Raw genomic sequence first — 25429 nt, forward strand, 5'->3', positions numbered from 1 at the left:
TAGAGCGAAAGAAGCTGGTCCTAAAATTTTGAGAGTGGGCCTTTAGGTTCCTGCATCTCCTCCTCGATGGCACTGGCTTGTGAAGCTGTCCTCTATGGTGGGGAGCGTTGTGTCTGAGATGGAGCTGGAGGAGCTCTGCATATTGTGTATTGGAAGCTCCATACCAGGCAGAGATGGAACAAGTCAGAATGCTCTCCACTTTCCTCTGTAGAAACTTTCTGGAGACTTTGGAGACAAACCAAATCTAAAAATCCTAATGAAGTATAGCTACTGGCATGCCACCTTTATGACTGGCCCCAGGACTTGAAACTGCTGACCCTTTTCACCATTGACTCCTCAACAAGGACTGATGTGTGTTCTCCTGACTTCCACTCTGTGAAGTGCACAATCCTTTCCTGTGTCTTGTTGACGCTGTGTGCAAGGTTGTTGTTGTGACACCATTCAGCGGCTCCTTTACGCCTCTTTGTCACCGCTGAGATTCTGCCCACAATGATAGTGTCACTGGTGAATTTAGAGATGGTGTTAGAGCTCTGCATAGCCATGTGTAGGGAAATAACTGAGCAGTGGACTAAGCACACATCCTTGAGGTACACCTGTGTTGATTGTCAGTGAGGAGATGTTATAACTGATCCACACTGACAGTGGTCTCCCAATGAGCAAGTAAAGAATCCAGTTGCAGAGGCCCATGTTTTGAAGCTTCTTCATTAGTCCTGAGGGGATGATAGTGTTGGATGCTGAGCTGTAATCAATAAACAACAGCCTAACATATGTATTGGTGTTGCTGTAGTGCTCCAAAGCCGAGTGGAGAGCTTGTGAGATCTGTTTTGGTGTAGGCAAATTACAGTTGGCCCAAGTCACTGTTCAGGCAAGAGTTAACCAAGCTCTCCCAGCACTCCATCACAGTAGATATGAGTGCTACCAGGTACTAGATATTGAGGAAGCTCACTATTATCTGCTTGAGCAGCAGTGTGATTGATAACCTTTTGAAGAAGGTGGGAAACTGCAATTGTGCCAGTGAGAGGTTGAAGATGTCTTTGAACACGCCAGCCAGATGGTTGGCACAAGTGCAAAGTTCAAAGTGAAGTCCATATATGTCACCATATACAAACCTGAGATTCATTTGCTCACAGTCTTCCATAGCAAATACAAAGAAACACAACAGAATCAATAAAAGATCACACACAAGGCAGACGAACAACCTATGTGCAAAAGACAACGAACTGTGCAAACATGGAAGGGAAAAAAAAAAACAAATTTAAATAGATAGATAGATAAATAAATAAGCAAGCAAGCAAAAGATATTGAGAACATCAATCCTTGACTGTGTCCTTGGCTTGTGGTATCAGCTCAGTGTTGGAATGAGTGAAGTTATCCCCTCTGGTTCAAGAGCCTAATGGTTCAGGGGTAATAACTGTGGGTTCTGAGGCTCCTGTACCACCTCTTTGATGGCAACAGTGAGAACTTAAGCATGGCTTGGATGGTGGGCATTGTTGATGGTGGATGCTGCTTTCTTATGATATCACTCCTTGAAGATGTGACAATGTGGGGAGTACTTTACTCATTATGGACTACACTGTGTCCATGACTTGTTGAAGGTTTTTCCATTCAAGAGCATTGGTGTTTCCATACTAAGCCATAATGCAACCAGTTAATATACCCTTCGCAACACATCTATAGAAGATTGTCATAGTTTTAGATGACATGCTGAATCTTCTCAAACTTCTTAAAAAAAAAAGTAGAGGTGCTGCCATGCATTTGTATGTAATGACACTTGCGTGCTGGAACCAGGACAGATACTCTCAAATGTTTAAAAAACCAAAGCTCAAAGTAAAATTTATTATAGTGTACACAAATGGCATCTCATACAACCCTGAGAATCTTTTTTCCTGCAGGCATACTCAGCAAATCTATAGAACAGTAACTGTAAAGAAGATCAATGAAAGAGCAAGAGCATAGAAGACAAAAGACTGTACAAATGCGGATATAAATAAATATCAATACATAACAAGAGCATGAAATATCAAGATAAAGGGTCCTTAAGTGAGATCATTGGTTGTGAGGCCACCAGATAGAGTGTATGTAGTCATCATCTTTTGTTCAAGAGCCTGAATGGTTGAGGTGTAGTAACTGTTGTTGAATCTGGTGGTGTTAGTCCAGAGGCTCATGTACCTTATTCCTGATGGTAGCAGTGAGAAAAGAGCCTGGCTTGGGTGGTGAAGATCTCTGATGATGACAGCAGTTTGTGTAGATGTGCTCAATGGTTCAGTAGGCTTTACCTGTGAGGTACTGGGCCAAATCCACTACCTTTTCTAGTGTTTTCTGTTCAAAGACATTGGTGTTTCCATACCAGTCCATGATGCAGCCAGTCAATATTCTCTGCTCCACATCGATATAAATTTGTCAAAGTTTTTGATGTCATGCTGAATATCCACAGACTCCTAAGGAAGCAAAGGCACTGCCATGCTTTCTTTGCAATTGCATTTACATGATGAGTCCAGGACAGGTCCTCTGAAATAGTAACACCCAGTAATTTAAAGTTCTCTCTCCACCTCTGATCCTCTGATGAGGAATGGCTCATGGGCCTCTGGTTTTCCCTCTCCTGAAGTCTAAAATCAGTTACTTGGTTTTGCTGACATTGAGTGAGAGGTTGTTGTTATGACACCACTCAGCCAAATTTTCAATCTCCCTGCTGTATGCTGATTCATCATCACCTTTGATACGGCCCACAACAGTGAGGCCATCAGCAAACTTGAATATGGTATTAAAGTTGCACTTAGCCACGAAGTCATAGGGTCCTTAAGTCAAAGTTCAGGAGGCTAAGCACACATCCCTGTGGTGCACCTGTACTGGTAGAGATTGTGAGGGAGATGTTTTCCCAATCCAAACTGACTGGGGCCTGCAAGTAAGGAAATCCAGGATTCAATTATATAAGGGTGTATTGACACCCAGGTCTTAGAGGGGATGATGACATTAAATGCTGAGCTGTAATTGATGTATTCATCTTTGCTGCCCAGATGTTCCAGTGATGAGCCAGTGAGATGGCAACAGCTATAGACTTGTTGCATTGGTAGGTAAATTGGAGAAGATGTAAGTCACCACTCAGACAGGAGTTTCAACAGCAGCCTCTCAAAAAACTTCATCACTGTGGATGTAAGTGCCACTGGGCAATAATCATTGAGGCAGGTTACCACACTCTTCTTGGGCACCATCTTTGAGTCAAGTTAGGTGTACATAGGAATAGTCTTTACCTACTGTATGAATGGAGCTCCAACAATAATTTCAATGGCCATCAATATTCAATAGTACTCCATCCACCATTCTCTGTGTTTACTTCACCCATCAACAGATTGCCAGATGTGTGTACCATCTTCAAGCTGCACTGCAGCAACTTATGAGAACTTCTTCAAGAGTTCTTGTCGAAGGGTTTTGGCCCAACATGTCGACTGTACTTTTTTCCATAGATGCTGCCTGGCCTGCTGAGTTCCCCCAGCATTTTGTGTGTGTTGTTTGGATTTCCAGCATCTGCAGAATTTCTCTTGTTTGTGTCAAGGGATCTCACACATCAGGAACCTCAACTATATAAAAATATTGCAAGAGAACAGGTCCACCTGCAGGCTCCTGTTAAAATCACTTGGTGCCCCTTTGTCTCTGCTGGGGCTAAAAGCTCAGAATTCCTTTCCCTAATGACACTGTGGGTGGGAAAGTCACTTTCAATGCAAGGTCCACAACAGTTCACTAGCTCATCACAACCTTCTCAAGTGCAATTGATATAGCAAAATAAATGATTTAGCAAAATTTGTAATGGATTTCACTGAGGTGATCAACACTGAGCATGAGAAATGTAAATGATAAGGTTAGGAAATGCATCTCATTCAATCCTCTCTCCCCATCTCTGTCCATATCCAATAAAACATCTTACATGCAATTTTCAAAAGTGAATGAAATGCTCTACACAGGAGATCGAACTGATCTCTGTACAAGTGTAATGCCCTGGTTCATATCTTTACTGTTCTGCTGTAGGTATTTCATTCAGCAGCCCTGTAAGAGCTGTGCATTCTGCTTTCAGCCTGTTTGAGTTATTGTTGAAGATAAGGGATGATGTGCAATGTGTACCATCCAATTAGCGGGAGGTTTTTCTTGGTTAGGGACAAAAAGGTTGGTCCTGGGCTTTTGTTCGAGAGGAGATGAAGAGAGGAGACGCTGGGGAGAATCAGTCATAGCATATGATCTGATGGGAGACCCGTTTGTTCGAGATGGATTGTGAGAGACTTTCAGAAGTTGGTGTGTGCTTTCACGTTGACTGAGGGCCCAGCGTGCGAGTGACAGAGAAGTTCAAGATGAGCTCCAACTTGCACACATTTGACTGTTTCTTCGTAATTCTTTACTAACCCTTTAGTTAAAATTCATAAATATAATTCCTTTAATCGTATGCAGTGTACTGTCTGTTGTTTCATGGCATTAATTTGTAATAGGGTAGCGAATTATGCAGCATCCACACAAACAAGGGGTTTGGGGAGGGGCTCATGCCTCCATCTCACAAGTTTGGCAGGGCCAGAGATTGTCTTCCCTGGACTTGTGTAGCCATGGAAACCAGCTCTGTTCAATCGCAGTGTGGAGAATTTCATTCACTTCTGAAAACTGCATGTAAGACGGTTTATTGGATATGGACAAAGATGAGGAGAGAGAATTGAATGAGATGGCTTTTAAAATTAGTACTGGACTACTCAGGATGATCCCTAACAAAGAGTAGCAGTAATCTGGGGATCTAAATTCAAAGCAAATGATAGATCATTTTAACATGTTTTGGGACCAAGATGGAGATAAGATGCGGTGTGGTGACCCACTTTCTGCGCAGGCGAACCAGCTCACAAATAGCGGGGAGAGACTATGGTAATACACCTCTGATGTCATTTCCGCCCGGAGAGGGTGGGCGCTAGGGATTAAAAGCCAGCGCTGCGAAGTTTGAATAAACTAGTCTCGAAATGACTTACCGACTGCGTGTCGTTGTCTCTAGCTCTGTATGTAGTACATCGCTACATTGGTGACCCTGATGGTCCAAACGGGATTTGGACCAAAGATGACCGACTCTTCATCTGTTCACACTGTTTCGCTAAAATTGCCGGCTTTCTGGACGCTGCGACCACACGTGTGGTTTAGCCAAGCAGAAGCCCAGTTCCAGATTCAGCAGATATCTTCTGATTCCACGAGTTACTATTATGTGGTGAGCTCCCTTGACCAGGAGACAGCGGCCCAGGTTGCGGATTTCATACAGTCGCCCCCGGAAGAAGGCAAATATGAAGCATTCAAGGTGCTGCTCATTGGGACCTTTGGCCTCTCACGGCATGAGCGAGGTGCCCACCTGCTGCACCTGGACGGTTTGGGAGACAGGCTGCTGTCAGCATTAAGGAACGAGATGCTGGCCCTGGCCGACGGACACAAGCCCTGCCTCATGTTTGAGCAAGCGTTCCTAGAGCAACTGCCCGAGGACATACATCTGTTGCTGGCTGACGCAGATTTCAGCGACCCCCGGAAGGTGGCAGCCCGGGCAGACGTGCTGTAGAAAGCCAAGAGGGAGAGCGTGGTGTCCGTCGGTCAGATTACGAAGCCACGCGCCCAACAGCAGACCAGACCAGGCCCGGCAGGGGGGCGCACACAACACAGAGGCAGGAGTGAGGAGGACAGTGAACAGTGGTGTTTCTACCACCAGCGGTGGGGCACAGAAGCCTGCCGTTGTCACCTGCCCTGCAAGGGCCAGCTGCCGCTAACGGCTATGGCGGCTGGTCACCAGGACAGCCTCTTGTACATCTGGGACAAACGGTCGGGACGCTGCTTCTTGGTCGACACCGGAGCAGAAATCAGCGTCTTACCCCCGATGGGGTACGACACCCGCAACAGGAAGCCAGGACCCACCCTGAGGGCCGCAAACGGCAGCACGATACGGACCTACGGCACCCGCACAGTGCAGCTGCAGTTCGGCGCCAGCCGGTTCACATGGGACTTCACACTGGCCGCGGTGGCCCAACCACTCCTGGGGGCGGACTTCTTACGAGCTCACAGCCTGCTGGTCGACTTGCAAGGGAAAAGACTGGTACATGCCGAGACTTTCCAGACGTTCTCCCCGGGTGAAGTCAAGTTGCCGGCCCCACACCTGGACTCCATCATGCTGTCGGACAACAAATTCGCCAGAACCCTGGCGGACTTTCCATCGATTCTGTCACCGCAGTTCACGGCAGCCATGCCCAGACATGGAGTACAGCACCACACCCCAACCCAGGGACCACCCCTCCACGCCCGCGCACAAAGGCTACCTCCAGAAAAGCTCTGCCTGGCGAAGGAGGAGTTCAAGAGGATGGAGGAATTGGGGATCATACGGCAGTCCGACAGCCCATGGGCCCCCCCCCTGCACATGGTGCCCAAAGCAACAGGGGGCTGGAGACCATGCGGCGACTACCGCAGACTGAACGAGGCTACAACTCCAGACCACTACCCCGTGCCGCACATACAGGACTTTGCAGCAAACCTGCACGGGGCAAGAATCTTTTCCAAAGTAGACCTCGTCCGGGGATACCATCAAATCCCGGTGCACCCTGAAGACATCCCCAAAACAGCACTCTTCACCCCGCTCGGCCTGTTCGAGTTCCTCCGAATGCCGTTCGGCCTGAAGAATGCCACACAGGCGTTCCAGCAGCTAATGGACACGGTGGGACGCGACCTGGACTTTGTGTTCATCTATTTGGACGACATCCTCATAGCCAGCAGTAGTCGTCAGGAGCATCTGTCCCACCTCCGCCAGCTCTACTCCCGCCTGAGTGATTTCGACCTCACGATCAACCCGGCCAAATGCCAGTTCGGTCTCGATACCATTGACTTCCTGGGCCACAGGATTACCAAAGACGGGGCAACACCTCTGCCCGCCAAGGTAGACGTGATCCGCCACTTTGCCCGGCCCAACACCATCAAAGGCCTGCAGGAGTTCGTTGGTATGGTGAACTTCTACCACCATTTCCTCCCCTCAGCAGCCCGTATCAAGCGCCCTTTGTACACCCTGATGTCGGGTGAAGGCAAGGACATTACTTGGGACGATGAGGCCGCAGCCGCTTTCGTTAAAGCCAAGGAAGCCTTGGCAGATGACGCGATGCTGTTGCACCCCAGAACGGATGTTCCAACCGCGCTCATAGTGGATGCATCTGACACGGCAGTCGGTGGGGTGCTGGAGCAACTCATCGAGGGGCGCTGGCAACCCCTGCCATTCTTCAGCAAGCACCTACGACCACCCGAACTCAAGTACAGTGCTTTTGACCGGGAGCTGTTGGCACTGTATCTGGCAATCCGGCATTTCAGGTACTTCTTAGAAGGCAGGTCATTCACCGCGTTCACGGACCACAAACCATTGACCTTCGCGTTCACGAAGGTGTCCGATCCCTGGTCAGCTTGCCAGTAGCAACATCTGTCCTAAATCTCCGAGTACACGACGGACATCCAGCATGTCTCAGGAAAGGACAACGTCGTGGCGGACACACTCTCCAGACCAGCTGTCCAGGCCCTGTCCCTGGGGGTGGACTATGCAGCACTGGCGGAGGCGCAGCAGGGAGATGACAGGATGCCCAGCTACAGGACCGCACTCTCAGGTTTGCAGCTGCAAGACTTCCTGGTAGGCCCAGGTGAGAGGACCCTCCTGTGCGATGTGGCTACTGGCCAACCTCGCCCCATCGTCCCGGCAGCCTGGCGGCGGCCAGTTTTCAACTCCATACATGGTTTGGTGCACCTATCTATCAGGACAACCGTCCGGCTGGTCTCCAGCAAGTTCGCATGGCACAGACTTCGCAAGCAGGTCAGTGAATGGGCCAGAACGTGCACACAGTGCCAAACAGCCAAGGTGCAGCGGCACACTAAAGCCCCACCACAGCAGTTCGAACCCACCCACCGGAGGTTAGACCACATTCACGTGGATATCGTGGACCCCCTACCAGTGTCCCGAGGAGCGCGGTACCTCCTAACTATGGTAGACTGGTTCACGAGGTGGCCAGAGGCGGTCCCACTCACCGACACATCTGCCGATTCCTGCGCCCGAGCACTGATTGCAACCTGGGTAGCACGCTTCGGGGTACCGGCCCACATTACCTCCGACAGAGGCGCCCAGTTCACCTGCAGCCTGTGGTCGGCTGTGGCCAGCTTGTTGGGAATGCAGCTGCACCACACAACTGCCTACCACCCACAGTCGAACGGACTGGTGGAACGCTTCCACCGTCACTTGAAGTCGGCTCTCATGGTCCACCTGAGAGGACCTAACTGGGTGGACGAGCTTCCCTGGGTCCTGCTTGGAATTCGCACAGCGCCCAAAGAGGATCTGCACGCCTCGTCGGCCGAGTTGGTGTACGGCGCTCCCCTGGCCGTCCCGGGAGAGTTCATACCAGCCCCAAGGGGGCAAGAGGAAGAACCCGCAGCAGTCCTGGACAGACTACGTGAAAGGCTCAGCAACCTGGCCCTCGTACCAACTTCACATCATGGACGGACCCCGGCCCATGTACCCAAAGACCTGCAGAACTGTAAGTTTGTGTTTGTACGAAGGGGCAGACACCGGGCACTGCTACAGTGGCCATATGAGGGGCCATTCAAGGTAATCAGGAACAATGGGTCCACGTTCGTTCTGGACATTGGGGGGAGAGAGGAGGTTCTCACGATGGACCGACTCAAACCAGCCCATGTGGACTTGGCGCAGCCGGTCGAGGTTCAGGCACCGCGGCGCAGAGGCAGATGGCCAAACAGAGACTGATCCAGACTGTGGACATTGGGGCGTGTATCGCCGGTTCTGGGGGGGGGGGGGGGTTATGTGGTGACCCACTTTATGTGCAGGTGAACCAGCTCACAAATAGCCCGCGTGCGGGGAGAGACTTTGGTAATACACCTCTGATGTCATTTCCGCTCGGAGAGGGCGGGAACTCGGGATTAAAAGCCAGCGCCGCGAAGTTTGAATAAACTAGTCTCGAAACAACTTACTGACTGCGTGTCATTGTCTCTAGCTCTGTATGTAGTACATCGCTACAACAGAACAATTATTTGCTGATCCAACTGAATTAAACAGAGTTGTATTTGTTTTCTTCTTCCTACCTAATGCCTGTTTTACAATTTGGAATGTAGAAATGTGAAATTATGTTACTTTGAACAGGATTATTTGATGATGGGACTCTGAAAAGTTTGGGGATTATCAGTATGATGTTTTATTGTAAGGAAGCTTTCTCTTCTGTTGATTAAATCTCTGTTGTGGTATCAATTTATCAGCTGTGGATGATGACGGTAAAAGCAGATTTTATTAAACATTCTTAACTGCCTGAGCGACACTTCTTCAGTAGGTCATGATTCACATAAGAGCCAGAGTGGGTAAAGATGCAAAAGGGAGGTGTTGAAGAGATAATTTAGGGAGCTAGGTAGAAATCTGAAAAGCCAGATCTCCAGGGTAGTAATCTCTGGATTATTGACTGTACCATGTGGCAGTGAGTGTAAGAATAGAGTGATTTTGGCAAATAAATGTGTGGCTATGAATTTGTGCTGGAGATGAGGCTTCAGATTTCAGGTTAATCGGGATCCCTTCTGGGGAAGATATGTCTCGTACAAAGGGGCTGGGTTACACCTGAACCCGAGAGGGGCCAATATCTGTGTGGGCAAGTTTGCTAGAATTTTTGAGGAGTGTCCAATCCAATTTGACTGTGTGAAAGGATTGAAGATGGGCAGTTGGTATACAAGCAGAGACAGTGAGACTGTTAGGAAGGACAGGCAGATGATAGGGTAAAATTGCAGTCAATAGGATGAGTTGCATTGTAATAGAGGGACAGAAACAAAAAAAGAGTGACAAATGCAGGACTGAAGGTGTTGTATTTGAATGTAGGCAGTGTGCAGAATAAGGTAGATGATTTTGAAGCACAGTTAGAGATTGGCAGGTATGACATTGTGGGCATCACAGAGTTGTGCCTGGAAGAGATTATAATTGGGAGCTTAATGTCCAAGGATACACATTGTATTGAAAGGACAGGCAGGTAGGCAGAGAGGGAGGTGTGGTGAAAAATGAAATCAAATCCTTAGAAAGAGGTGACCTAGGATCAGAAGATATAGAATCATGATGAAATAGTTAAGAAACTGCAAGAAAAGAAAGACCTGATGGGAATTACATTCAGGCCTCTGAATACAGGCTACAATTTACAATGTGAGATAGAAACTGATCTCTAATGTTAGGATAGTCAAAAGGGATTTCAATACGAAGGTGGATTGGGAAATCAGGTTGGTGCTGGATCCCAAGAGAGAGAATTTGTAGAATACCTACGAGATGGCTTTTTAGAACAACTCGTGGTTGAGCCCACTTGGATTGGGTGTTGTGTAATGAACTGGATTCGATTAGGAAGCTTAAGGTAAAGGGATCCCTAGGAGGCAGTGATCATAATGTGACATAATTCACCCTCTATTTTAAGAGGAAGAAACTAAAGTAAAGGGAAATATGAAAGGGGAGCTGGCCAAAGTTGATTGGAAGCGGACACCGGCGGGGATAATGGCAGAGCAGCAGCTGGAGTTTCTGGATGCAATTTGGAAAGTGCAGGATGGATACATCTCAAAGAAGAAGAAGTAATCTAAATACAAGATGGCGCAACTGCGACTGACTAGGGCAGTCTCAGCCAATGTAAAAGCAAAAAAGAGGACCTAGAATAGAACAAAAATTAGTTGTTCTTTAAAAGCTTTGCAATTAGAAAATTGGGAAGCTTTTAAAAACCAACTGATAGCAACTAAGAATTCATAAATCAAATAAAATTAAATAAAATCATTTAACTATCATTCAAACCATACATAGATACCGCTGAACAAGACATCATTCCTCTGGGACCAAAGTGAAAATCATTCAACATAGCAAGCAAATATTGACAAACAGTGAGTAACATAATTCAAAATATCAAGCAAAGAAGCATATTCACTCAAAAAAAAATATAGTCCACAACCCTGAGCGATAATGTACCGCAATCGATGGTACAGTCCCTCCCCCCGGGCAGTGTACAGACGCATGCATTACAACATGTCATTGCACCGCTCGAACAGTGAAATTGCAGTGCAGAATCAATGGGCCGACTGGCCTAATTCTGTTCCTATGTCTTATAGTTATAGTATGGTTTAGCCCAGTATTGTAATTACTTGTGATATTCCTGCTTTAGTTTACTTTATGTGGAATTAAATTCTATGGCAACATTGGTGGGATATCAGCTTGTGTTATTGGATCAATGGCCTGGCATCCAGAATACTGGGACAGGAATTTGCTGTCACATTCATAAGACTGAAACATTGAAAACCATTTTGGACAATATTTTACTAATGCAATAAAAACTTTTGGTATAAAACTTTGTCCTATTTATATGTTCAACATTTGAGATAGTACCGGGTAACTTTAATTTTTTTTTAAATTCAATTTTCAAGTTGGTTACATAGAATATAATGGAATAATAGAATAATATCAGGCCTCCCTCCTCCCCTTAACCACTCCCCCCATAACATCCCTATCTAAAAAAAAAATGGAAAAAAAAAGAAAGAAGAAAGAAAGAAAGATTGCCTGGATATCGGAAGATCCCCACGTGCTCCATGGAATTCAAAATAACTAATATATGTATTTGTGTCTTTCCCCAGAGGACCAACATCTTTATCATTGGAGCACCTATATATATCTATATATAATCCTATCTTTTGTAAATAAGGGCGCCAAATACTCAGAAATGTGTCATATTTATTCCTTAAATTATAAGTAATTTTTTCAAGTGGAATACAGCTAAAAATTTCATTATTCCAACAATCCATACTTAAGTATGAATCCGATTTCTAAGTAACTGTGATAGCCTTTTTGGCTACTGCCAATGCAATTTTTATAAATTCTTTCTGATATTTGTTCAATTTAAGTTTTGGTTTTATCCCTTCAATGTCACCTAGTAAAAATAATATTGGGTTATGCGGAAGTTGTGTTCCAATAAAACTCTTAAATTTATCCAAAAAGGTTGAATTTTAAAACAAAACCAGGTAGAATGTAAGAAAGTACCAATTTCTTGATTGCATCAAAAACATTGATCAGATAAATTTGGTTTAATCTATTTATTTTTTGTGGTGTAATATATAATTGATGTAAAAAATTGTATTGTATTAGTCTAAATCGAACATTTATTGTATTTGTCATACTATCAAGACATAGTCTTGACCAAGTTGTTTCATCAATTTTAATATTCAAATCTGTTTCCCATTTTTGGAACAGATTCCATTTCCCAGTCAATGCTGTAAAAATGAATATATTCCCTAGATTACAATATTTATTTCAAACATTACCAATACAACTGCCGCAGAAGTTTTTTCAAGAGTTAAATAAATATGTGAGGAAATTTCTTTGGAAAGATAAGATGTCGAGAATATCGTTGGAAAAACGGACATGGAAATTTGACCTAGGAGGGTTGCAACTTCTAAACTTTAAGAATTATTATAAAGTAAATCAACTTAGATTTATTGCATTTTTTTGACGAAGATAAACCGGCATGAATTAGAATAGAGTTAGATAAGATAGGAAAAAATACATCAGAAGATTTTATATATAAATGGGAATCTAAATGGATACGGGAAAAGAGAGAATCTCTTATATTAAAACATTTGACTGATCTATGGAATAAGATAAATGTTGATCATTAGATAAAGAAATCTTTATTAGCAAGGAGACCTCTGATTCAAAACAGGCTTATTCCTTTTACAATGGATAATCAACTTTTATAAAATTGGTATCAAAAAGGGATTAGATATATAGGAGATTGTTATGAAGGAGGTATATTGATGTCATTTGAACAATTAAAGAATAAATATAAAATATCAAATAACACTTTTTTGTTATTTTCAATTAAGAGCTTACTTAAGAAATAAACTGAGTCAAACAATGTTATTGCCGAAACCTAATGAAATTGAAACCTTAATTCAAAAAGGAAAAATTAAAAAAATTACTTCTTTTATGTATAATCTGATTCAAAAACAGACACTTAAACAGGAAGTCAAGATAGTAACTTGTGCATTGATTTTACTACCGAAATTCAGTTCTGTTGGTTTTTGATTTCAGAAGTCGAGTTCAAAGTGTATTTATTAATCCACGTGCTATTAACACGCAATGGATTTCTACCTCTTAACGTTTAAAGTTTTACACTCCCCAAGTAAGATTGTCAGAAGTACAATTTTGAATACCAACTTTTTTTTTTCACTTTTCAGGGAATGACTATCCGCCCATTGGTTGAGTTCTTGGAAGTTAAAAAATCAAATAAAATCCAGCCAACAGTGAGCCAAGAGATTCACATTCGAGTAAGTATCTTGTATCAGTTATTGTTGTTCATGAGTATTATAACTTTGTAAGTATGTAGTAGCAACTTGTAACAGACTTTCCAAAATACCCTACTCAAGTACAGTGGATTCTGTTTAATTGGGACTAGTACACATTGGCCCAATTAGGTGGCTGCTTTAGTTAGCCAAAGTTTCATTGAAATAGTTAAAAAGTTATTCAAAAAAAAGAAATTAAATTTCAGTGAATAACAAATTATGTATTTAAATGACACACAGAACAAATTGGAACACTACAATACTTATACAATGCTATAAAACTGTTTATTAGTTCCTAATTGTTATTAATGGAAGAATTCATCCAGCCTATGCCCTGGTACTCTGATTAATGAACAAAATCAGTGCAGAGACCTAGTGCAGATATTGGAGATCCTTCATACAATACTACTGTTTCAATTGCAACTTCCAAATCTTAATTTTCATTGTACCATTCCATTGTAGTTCCTAACTTGTTAAAGTAGTGAAATCATTTCATTTTCACTCCCAGCTGTTTCCGGCATCATCAAGCCTGAATGCTTGAAACCACAGTAAACAAAACAGTCCTGATTTACCTTAGTGCTTATTTCTTGGCAACTATTAATGATAAAAATCACTGCTTTTTGAACACAAATGCTGCAACTGCCATTATTAAAAAACTCTTCACTCTAAGCATGGCGTAGAGTCTAATGGCCATGCAAGTTCATGAAACTGACACTAGTTAGAAACTGTTTAGGAGCACTCTCCTGTCCCAATTAAGCAGCATAATGTCCCAAATAAACAAAGAGAATACTGGCTATTTTCTCGAGTAGTTTTCTTTTTCTTTAAGAGTTGTCCCAAATAAGCAGCTGGCCCGATTGATTGATGGCCCAATTAACTGGAATCCACTGTATATGGGAATACCCATGGCAATCCTGGGATGATTTAATAAATTTGATCAAAAATCCAATTGGAGATGGGCATTTTTAAAGAAACAATTGTCTGTGATCTTCAGTTACATTCTTTACACAATGCTGATCCATCATGGGTAAAGCCCTCCCCAGTATTGAGCACATCTACCTGAAGCATTGTTGCAGGAAAGTAGCATCCATCATCAGGGACCCCCACCACCCAGGTCATACTCTTCTGCTTGCTGCTGCCATCAGGAAGTAGGAACTGTACATGAGCCTCAACATTCACACCACCAAGTTCAGAAGGAATTTCCCTTCAAACATTAGGCTCATGAACCAAAGGGTATAACTGCACTCAACTTCACTTGCCCATCGCTGAACTGTTCCCACAACTTATGGATTCATTTTCAAGAACTCTTCACCTCATGTTCTTGATAATTATTGTTTATTTATTTATTATTCCTCTTTTATTTCTCTTTTTTATTTGCACAGTTTGTTGTCCACCCTTTTGGGTGCAGTCTTTCATTGATTCTATTATGATTATTGGAGTTGCTGATTATGCCCACAAGAAAATGAATCTCAGGGTTGTATATGGTGACATATAAATTTATTTTAAACTTCGAACTTTGAGCTCTTTCATCATGTGTGCTCCACCTTTCTTGCTTTGTCTCCTGGACTATATGACTTAGAAATATAGAAAATCTACAGCACTATACAGGCCCTTCAGCCCACAATGCTGTGTCGAACATGTACTTACTTTAGAAATTACCTAGGGTTGCCCATAGCTCTCTATTTTTTGAAGCTCCATGTACCTATCCAAGAGCCTCATAAAACACCCTATTGTATCCATATCCACCACAGTCACCGGCAGCCGATTCCATGCACTCACCACTCTCTATGTAAAAAAAAACCAAATGTGCCCTTGACGTCCCCTCTGTACCTACTTCCAAGCACCTTAAAACTGAGCCCTCTCAGGTTCTGACTGTGCCCTGGGAAAAAGCCTCTGACTATCCACACGATCAATGCCTCTCATTATCTTATATACCTCTATCAGGTCACCTCTCATCCTCCATTGCTCCAAGGGGAAAAGGCCAACTTCACTCAACTTATTATTGTAAGGCATACTCGCATACTCGCCAATCCAGGCAATATCCTTGTAAATCTCCTCTATACCCTTTCTATAGTTTCCATATTCTTCCTGCAGTAGGTGACCAGAACTGAGCACAGTACTCCAAGTGGGGTCTGACCAGGGTTCTATATAGCAGCAACATTACCCCTCGGCTCTTGAACTCAATCCCATGGCTGATGAAGGCACTGTATGCCTTCTTAACCAGACAATCAATCTATGCAGCAGCTTTGAATGTCCTATGGACACAGACCCCAAGATCCCTCTGATCCTCCACACTGCCAAGTGTCTTACCATTGATACTATATTCTGCCATCATATTTGACCTACCAAAATGAATCGCCTCACGCTTATCAGTGTTGAACTCCATCTGCCACTTCTCAGCCCAGTTTTGCATCCTATTCATGTCCTGTTGTAACCTCTGACAGCCCTCCACACTATCCACAACACCCCCAACCTTTGTGTCATCAGCAAATTTACTAACCCATCCCCCCACTTCCTCATCCTGGTCATTTATAAAAATCACTAAGATAAAGGGTCCCAGAACAGATCCCTGAGGCACTCCAGTGGTCACCAGCCTCTATGCAGAATATGACCCGTCTACAACCAGTCTTTGCCTTCTGTTGGAAAGACATTTCTGGATCCACAAAGCAAGGTCCCCTTGGATCCCATGCCTCCTTACTTTCTCAATCTTATCAAATGCCATGCTGAAATCCGTATACACTACATCTATTGATCTACCTTCATCAATATGTTTAGTCACATCCTCAAAAATTCAATCAGGCTCGTAAGGCACGACCTGCCTTTGACAAAGCCATCTAGACTATTCCTAATCATATTATGCCTTTCCAAATGTTCATAAATCCTGCCTCTCAGGATCTTCTCCATCAATTTACGAACCACTGAAGTAAGACTCACTGGCCTATAATTTCCTGGGCCATCTCTACTCCCTTTCTTGAATAAGGGAACAACATCTGCAACCCTTCAATCCTCCAGAACCTCTCCTGTCCCCATTGATGATGCAATGATCATTGCCAGAGGCTCGGCAATCTCCTCTCTCACCTACCTCAGTAGCCTGGGGTATATCTCGTTTGGTCCCGGAGACTTATTCAACTTGCTGCTTTCCAAAATTTCCAACACATCCTCTTTCTTAAGGTCTATATGCTCAAGCTTTTCAGTCTGCTGTAAGTCATCCCAACAATCGCCAAGTTCCTTTTCCATTGTGAATACTGAAGCAAAGTATTCATTAAGTACCTCCACTATCTCCTCCAGTTCTATACACACTTTTCCACTTCCATTGGCCCTCTCATGTCTTATCCGCTTGCTCTTTGCATACTTGTAGAATGCCTTGGGGTTTTCCGTATTCCTGTTCGCCAAGGCCTACTCATGGCCCCTTCGGGCTCTCCTAATTTCATTCTTATGCTCCTTCCTGCTAGCCATATAATTTTCTAGATCTCTATCATTACCTAGTTTTTTGAAACTTTCGTAAACTTTTCTTCTTGACTAGATTTTCAACAGCCTGTTCCTGTACCACACCACAGTTCCTGTATGCTACCATTCTTTCTCTGTCTTATTGGAATGTATCTATGCAGAACACCACGCAAATATTCCCTGAACATTTGCCACATTTCTGCCTTAGATGGCCCTGAAAACATCTGTTCCCAATTTAAGCTTCCAAGTTCCTGCCTGAGAGCTTCATATTTCCCCTTACTCCAATTAAACACTTTTCTAACTTGTCTGTTCCTATCCCTCTCCAATGCTATGGTAAAGGGGAGAGAATTGTGATCACTATCTCCAAAATGCACTCCCACTAAGAAACCTGTCGCCTGGCCGGGTTCATTTCCCAATACCAGATAAAGTCCAGCCTCTCCTCTTACAGGTTTATCTACATATTGTGTCAGGAAACCTTCCCGACACACCTAACAAACTCCACCCCATTTAAACCCCTCGCTCTAGGGAGATGCCAATCAATATTGGGGAAATTAAAATCTCCCATCACGCCAACCCTGTTATTATTGCATCTTTCCAGAATCTTTCTCCCTATCTGCTCCTCAGTGTCCTTGTTACTATTGGGTGGTCTGTTTAAAAATTTTTTTTTTAAAAAAACCAACAAAAAAAAACACCCAGTAGAGTTATTGAACCCTTGCTGTTACTGACTTCCACCCACAGAGACTCAGTAGACAAACCCCCTATGACTTCCTCCTTTTCTGCAGCCGTAAAACTATCTCTGATCAGCAGTACCACAACCCCACTTCTTTTGCCTCCCTCCCTATCCTTTCTGAAACTTATAAAGCCTGGCACTTGAAGTAGCCATTCCTAGCCCTGAGCCATCCTAGTCTCTGTAATGGCCACAATATCATAGCTCCAAGTACTGATCCATGCTCTAAGTTCACCTGCTTTGTTCATGATACTCCTTGCATTAAAATAGATACATCTCAAACCAGCAGTCTGAGCGTATCCCTTCTCTATTACCTGCTTCTCCTATCTATCTCCTTCTCACACTGTCTACAAGCTTTTTCTATTTGTGAGCCAACCGCTCCTTCCTCCATCTCTTCAGTTCGGTTTGCACCCCCCAGCAATTCTGACAGCCTTAGCAAACCTCCCTGCCAGGATATTGGTCCCCCTCTGATTCAAGTGCAACACACCCTTTTTGTACCCCAGGTCATGCCTGCCCCAAAAGAAGTCTCAATGACCCAGAAATCTGAATCCCTCCCCCTGCTCCAATCTCTTAGCCACGCACTTATCCTCCACCTCACTATTTCCAATACTCTATTCCTAGACTTGATGGGTGTTCCTTTTTGAGCTCCCATTGCTGTGATTTATCCTAATCATCATCACCTCTTCGATTTCTGTGCAGTTGTTCCCACGTGTTTCTCTGGGTCTGATTCTTAAATAGATAACCTGAAAAACTTTAGGTTTGTTCCAGATTTTTCATTGGAAAACCTGTTCTATCTCATCAACTCCATTCCCTTCTTTGACCACTGTTTTCTGTTAAATTTAATGGCTTTTCCGCAATAACATAGTTCAAGTTTATTGTCTTTCAACCATACATGTGTATACTGCTGAATGAAACCACGTTCCTCTGGGACCAAGGTGTACAACACAGTACAAATAACTCACATACAATACATAAAGATATTACCAGTAATAAATGAACAAATAATATGATGCATTTATGTTAAAGAGTAAACAATATAATGCTACTGATGCTTCGTATGTGATGAGGCCTAGTACAAGGGAGTACATGGCATGGGGGAAGAAGTTGTTTCCCATCTGAACAGTATTGTCATAGTACTTCCAGCCTATTGGTAGGGGGTCAAAGAGATTGTTGGACAGTTGGGAGGGATCAGTGACAATGCTAAGGGCCCTGTGTATGCAGTGCTCCTGGTAGATATTTCGGATGGACAGAAGAGACTCCAATAACTCATAGCAGTCCTTGCAATCCTTTGATGGGGTCTTTTAGTCATATGCCTTGCAATTCCCATACCAGACGATGATGCATCTGGTCAGGACACTTTTAATGGTGTTCTTGTAAAAATTGGTTAGAATGGAGGGGGGGGGGGTGGTGTAGTGGGGGTTGTATGTTTCACCTTACTCAGTCTCCTCAGGATGTGGAAATGCTGCAGTGCATTCTTGACTAAGGAGATGGTGTTGAGGGACCAGATGACATCATCCATTATGTGCACTCCCAGCAACTTGGTGCTCCTAACTCTTTGCATGGAGGAGCAATTTATGTGCAGTGAGGAGTGGTCAGCCTGCACCATCCTGTCCGAACTCAGCAGGAATTGGTACTCTTCCATTACTTCACTATAGCGTCATTGTTCTGTTCAGCTCAGACACGGGCCCTTCAAGTCTATGCCCTCTAATTTTAGACTCCCAACCCTAGAAAAAACACTCTGACCATCTGCCTTATGTCTGCCCCTCATAATTTTATAAATCTTTCAGTTCACCCTTCAGTCTCTCCTATGTTCTAGTGAGAATAAACACATACTATCCTCTCTCTCTCCTTACAGCTACAGCCCCATAAGCCATGAAACATCCTGGCAGAAGTGTTCTGCCCTCTTCCTAATGCTACCACATCTTTCCTGTACTGGGGTAACGGGAACTGTCTACATGCTCGCTGGAAATGCAACCTGAACAATGTTTTGTAAAGTTACAATGTGATATCCTGACTTTGTTACTCACTGTCTCAGCCTAGGAAGGGAAGCAAGCCAATTGCCTTATTCATTACCCGATCCAACTTATCTCCATACTCGATCATTCTTGGGTACTTCATATGATTTGTACTATCTTCACTATATTTCCTGATTTCCAATTCCTCAAGTACATGTTCACATGTTTAGTTCCCACTGTGGCCTCACATTTTCAGCTGTCTGAAGTCTCTTTCAACTGTATCACTTTATCTAACTGCAGCCTTGCCTGTCTTCAACCCTTCACTTCTCTCACTACTGGCAACCTTCAGCCAACTGGACTGCACATGATTGAATCCCTTCCACCTCTGACTTCCCTTCATCCAGTCAGGGTTTCCTGAAAGTCTCGTCTTTAATCAAGGTATCAATCAATTCCCCTTAATGTCCATTTGCTTCTTGGGTCAATAAGGTGGCAGTAGTTATTTTACTCTTAATGTTATAAGATGCTGGTGGTTATTAACCATACTGGAAGTGTGCAAAAACACCAATTAATTTCCTTTATCTTGAGAAAGTATAAGCTGAAACCTCAATGTCAAGTCAGCTTTTACACATCTGTGCCTCAATCAATAGAAGTGATTTCAGCAGATAAAGGAATATTCAATGTAGTTCAGGGCTCCACTATTATTTTAAGTTTGAAAATATCAATCTTCTCATTATAATCAATTCACAGTATTGCAGTAATCTTGCTCATTCTAGCACAAGACTAATCCAGTTGTTTTCTTTTAAATACCTAAGACCCGCAGGGGGAAAAAAATAGAATTTTAATTCTAAATCTCATTTCCATGTCTAGCTTTTTGACCATGTGTTGGCTGGAGTTGAGGATGTCTGTGGACAATGGAGTCACTACTACTTGAGAGACAAGTATGAACATTGCCTCATTTTTGTTACTTGTAAAAAGCTAAATGCCTCTGAATTAATTTAAAAAAAAATATTATTTTACATGTGTAACTTTTTAGTCCAATATATATGAAGTTAGCTTTCCTTGAAGAGAAATAGCAGTAAGTTAACCTGTACATGGAAAGCAAAACCAAACTACAGCTACTAAGAAATAGCAAAAATAAGTGGTGTAAAAACTCAGCAGGTCAGGTAGCATCCATGGAGAAAAATGCTTGATGTCCAGATCAATAGTCATCAGGTTATTTCAAATACTTACTTTTGCATGTGAGCATATGAGAGTGGGAGAAACAAAGTTGATGGACTTGCTCATTGTCTATCATGTGATGATGTATTATGGAATATACACGAGAAGAAGTTATGGTTTATATGCGTGTTAGAACAGTTAGATGTGTATCAAAAATCTGTGCTTCTGCTCGAAATGAGTATCCCAGTCACTGTTCTAAAGTTAGCACACCATATAAGTTTCCTCAGGAACATGTGTCCAAGTACAGATATTATCTCAGTCTATGGTTCAATTCCTGTATGTTTGCTCTCAGTAGTTACTGTTGACAATAAGTGAGACGTAAGGGGCAACAGTTCTGGATCATTACAACATAGTGGAGTAACTCAGCAGGTCTGGAGGGTAATGAGCAGTTGGTGTTTTGGCTTGAGTTCCAGAGCATTGTGTTTTGTACTGATTGCTGCAACAACAGAGCTGAGGTGCATTCACTTAGACAAAATGGTGTTAAGAGTTAATTCTGCAATTACTTAACACATAGAGTGAAGGAGAGCAAGGCATAATTCAGGAAACGATTGGGCGAAAGCTCACGTCAGTAACGAGCATTTAAATAGCCTGGACTATCCACATGATAGTCGAAGGACAAGCAGCTTTCCAGTTACGTTAAGATGTAACTACGTATGCTATTTTAAAAATACTGACTACTAGAAAGAGTTCACTTGAAATGCAAAGTAAAAGAAGTAAATAGTTAATCATAGACATGAGACTCCGCCGATGCCATAAATCCTGACCAACGCACACAAGATGCTGGAGGAGCTCAGTAGGTCAGAGAGCATCTATGGAAAGGAATAAATAATTGACATTTTGGGACAGGACCTTCATCAAGACTGAAAAGGAAGGGGGCAAAGTCAGAATAAGAAGTTGACGGAGGGGAAGGAATACAAGCTGGTGGGTGAAAGATGATGGGGTAGGTGGGGGAGCGGGGAATGAAATAACAAGCTGGGAGCAGATAGGTGGATGAGGAGAGGACTGAAGAAGAGGAATGGCATGGTGGCATAGCAGTCAGTGTAACAATTAGTGCCAGCCATCAGGGTTTAATTCTTGCCGCTGTCTGTAAGTAGTGTTTATGTTCTCCCTGTGACCATGTGGACGACCTCCCAGATTCAAAAGGCTAGTAAGTTGTGGGCATGCTAGGTTGGTGCTGGATGCTTGTGACATCTGTGGGTTGCCCAGAGCTCACCCTTGGACCATGTTGGTCATGGATACAAATGGCATATTTCACTGTATGTTTCACTATTCAGATGTTCACATGTTATTAGGAGAGGGCAGTGGATCATAGAAGGAAGGGAAGGATGAGGGGAACCCAATGAAGGTGATGGGCAGGTACACCAAAGAGAAGGGGTAACAAGAATGAGGAATGGGAGAAAAGGAATGCAAGGAAGTGTTAGAAATTACTGGAAGCTAGAGAAATGAATGTTGGAGTCTATTGAGACAGAATGTGAGGTGTTGCTCCTCCAGCCTGAGTTTGGCCTTATCATCAAAAACAAAAAGTGCAGTTGCTCAACACATTTTCAATGACGTTGGGTAATTTGAAATTGTTTTTTCATCCTGTTCTTCTCAACAGTGCGCTAAAGCATGTCTGGGTTCACAGTCCATGATGAATTAGTGTGGCAAACACTCAGAGCTCCAGGGCCTGTAATCGGTTTATTGAAAGTTCTCCCTGCACCATGTGGAGGTGTACACAATACATTTCTGATCAAATATATCATACAGAGTCATCATAGACTTACTGCACAAAAGTTTTTTCAGCAGTGATGTTGTTGAGATTTTGGTTAGTCTCATTGATTCTGGAGATTTTCCTTGCATTGTGTATGCAACATGTTCCTACAATGAATGCTGGCTCTCTCTGCTACAGGAGACCACAGACTGTTGGGTAGGGGAGGTCAATAAATCTATTTTATATGGGTTATTTTAAAAGGGTGGTTATAGTAATTAGGATACTTTTGTTCATGAACCGTTCTGCTCTAAAAACTATTACTCAAACTTTCTTCAAAACCGTTCCTTCTGGATGGAAAAGAGGGTGTGTATGTGGTATCATGAAAGAAAGGAATCCAAGATGCCCTGAACATTAGTAAAATATAAAATGCATCAGCTCATCATTGCTGGTAAACAATGTAAATCGCTGTGCCTCGTGCACTCATTAATACATTTGATCTCGGACTTTATTTTTAGAGCCAGGAAGTTTGATCGCAGTTATTTGGGAAAGCTTTTGATTCGGGGTAATGAACCAAAGAACAGTATTGTTGCTCTGTATAAGAAACTGGAATTAAAACAGGCCATTGAAATGGCTGAATCAGGTCAACTCAGCAAGGTGTCGTCATCTGCCTCCCTGTTGTAAGTAAAATATTTAATTTCACTGTTAAATCAGAAGTTAAATATACTGTTGTATTTTTAACTACAAGTCTTATATTCACTTTATGTCAACTTGTACATCTACAGAATATTTCTGATATCTGAATATGTCATTTTATGTGTTGTGTATGGTACATATGTACTATGTTTTCCACCTTGGTCCCAGAGAAACATTGCTTTGTTTAGTTATATACATGTTGAGTGACATTGAACTTGAATGTGCTTTTTTATATTAAGTGCGATGGTGAACAATAGCCAGATCAGAAATGCTGGTCAAGTCAACTAGTTCCCAAAGAGAACTCTGATAGGCCAATCAGATGGTTCACTGCTGCTCAGTGATAGAACACAAAAAAATCATACGTACAATTAAGAAACATTAAAAAATAGTAAAAATACTGGAGTTATGATGATCATGATGAATTCTGCTGGAGAGAGACATTTATACACATGCTGTCCTCCATAATTCAAAGAGATTGAAGGATAAGGTTACAGGGTGACAAAACGTGGCAGGAGCACTTGGAACTAAAAACTAATCCCTACTGGGAGAGAAACAACACCTGTTCTTTCCGCACTGTTCTTCAACAGTTTAAGGACCAAGTCTAGCCAGAACAAAACTCACAAGTGCTCTTGAAAGCCAGGTATTAACCCTACCTGCCAACAACCAAGCATTGCCATCCTGGTCCCTTTCATGATAGCTTATGAAGAAGCATGTGACTTCCCTCCCAGAGATGATTGGTGTTTGTGCACTCAACTCTTGTGCTTAGTCTAAATTTGTAACTAAACAACTAGAACTGGAATTAGTTCTGTCAAGTGTGAGCTGAAGGGTGTTCCCAAGTGCATGAACTGAGAACAGTTCTGATATTAGAGAAAGTAAGGTACAAGTAGTGCATTGTTTCAAATGAGTTTTGGTTCAATGCATCAAATTAACTAAGTCTGAATTTTAAGGGTAGGAATTTTGGAGCAGAGGAAAGAATATGATTTTTGAATCTTTTAAAATTGGGTTAGATTCATTTTATTATGAAATTGTCACTATTAATTTTCATTCAGCTTTCACCAGCACCCTTTGCTTGTCATATGCTTTCATTTACCACTCCTTACACCATGTGAAAGTGTGTACAATACACTTCTGATCAAATGTCATACAGTGATATCATACGCATACTGCACCAAAGTTTTGTCAGTGGTGATGCAGTGAAGAATAAAATTTTCTTTGAGAGTTGCTTTTTCTCTCATCAGTGAATTGCTTGATAGATTGATAAACAATATATGTTTTCAGATAAGGTTTTGAGAGGTTTTTTATTTGATTGTAAGTAAAATATCAAAACTAACTGGGTTGTGATTTTATTTTATCTGAATTTCCAGGGGTAAAAAACCTAACGAAGTTAGAAGTCTCTCATCTGAAGAACTGAAGAATATGAAAGAAATCCTAGCAAAAAATCTGTATCGGACAAGACAGAGGGTAGGTTCAATAATCTACGGTGGCTGCTGAATACCAAATAAAACTTCACATAATTTGGGCCTGTGAATGTTGAGATAATACACTACTTTTTCCCTGTAGTATTCCCAGAGTTGTTAAAAGTTGATTTTGTAATTGTTCTCGCTTTGAATTGTTTCTCACAGTGAGCCATACTCCTTGTACTGCTTCTGTGCTCTGACTTCAGGTAATTTTACTTAAAGAAATCCTCTGCAATACCAACAGATGCTCACAAGTTGTAGATCAGGCTGGCATTGCTACCGTTATTCTCTGTGATAAATTTCATAAAAGAGACATTTCTTTGTTAGTCCAGAATTCTGGGCTTATGTGGGTCACAGAACCTTTTGTCCTTTTAGAGTGGTAAAGGTTTATGAACTGGGAGTGATAACTCCTCTACTTGTTGAATTTTTTTGCATTATTTAGTTCTTTTGTTTTAAATTAGAAAACTTTGTCAATACATTTTGCAACACTTGATTAAAAACTTTTCCCTGAAAGTTTTTAGTTCACCTCATGACTTTTGGCAAAAGTTTCATTAGTGTTTTTCAATACTTTAAACCTTTTCTGTTTTGAACCCAATAACAATTCAGAGAACAGACCTAACGCAAGATCTAATAAGACTGCAGACATAAATGTGCGCAGCATCTATGCACTGGAACTACTTTTATTCCTGAAACTAGTAAAATAGAAACAAATATGTTGGATGTGCAAAAACTAAAGATGCTGGAATATGGAGCAATAAAAAATATCTGTTGGAGTAACTCTGCAGGCTGAGCAGCATTTGTGGCAGGCACGGAATTGTCTGAGTTTCAGGTCAAAACCCTGCATCAGGACTGGCAATAGTTTCGACCAGAATCGCTGACAATCCCC

General features: G+C 42.6%; 1 protein-coding gene across 1 annotated transcript in view; it reads left to right on the plus strand.

Annotated features, from left to right (window-relative positions):
• Positions 1-25429, plus strand: part of slc9a2 (solute carrier family 9 member 2) — a 97380-nt gene that overhangs the window by 48110 nt on the left and 23841 nt on the right. Inside the window, exons 6-9 of the mRNA XM_073043518.1 lie at positions 13255-13344; positions 20353-20423; positions 22909-23070; positions 24451-24547. Of these exons, the coding sequence (XP_072899619.1) occupies positions 13255-13344; positions 20353-20423; positions 22909-23070; positions 24451-24547 (420 nt within the window). The remainder of the gene's footprint in view (positions 1-13254; positions 13345-20352; positions 20424-22908; positions 23071-24450; positions 24548-25429) is intronic.

The sequence above is a fragment of the Hemitrygon akajei genome, chromosome 4 (genome assembly GCF_048418815.1).
Source record: "Hemitrygon akajei chromosome 4, sHemAka1.3, whole genome shotgun sequence".
Lineage (NCBI taxonomy): Eukaryota > Metazoa > Chordata > Chondrichthyes > Myliobatiformes > Dasyatidae > Hemitrygon > Hemitrygon akajei.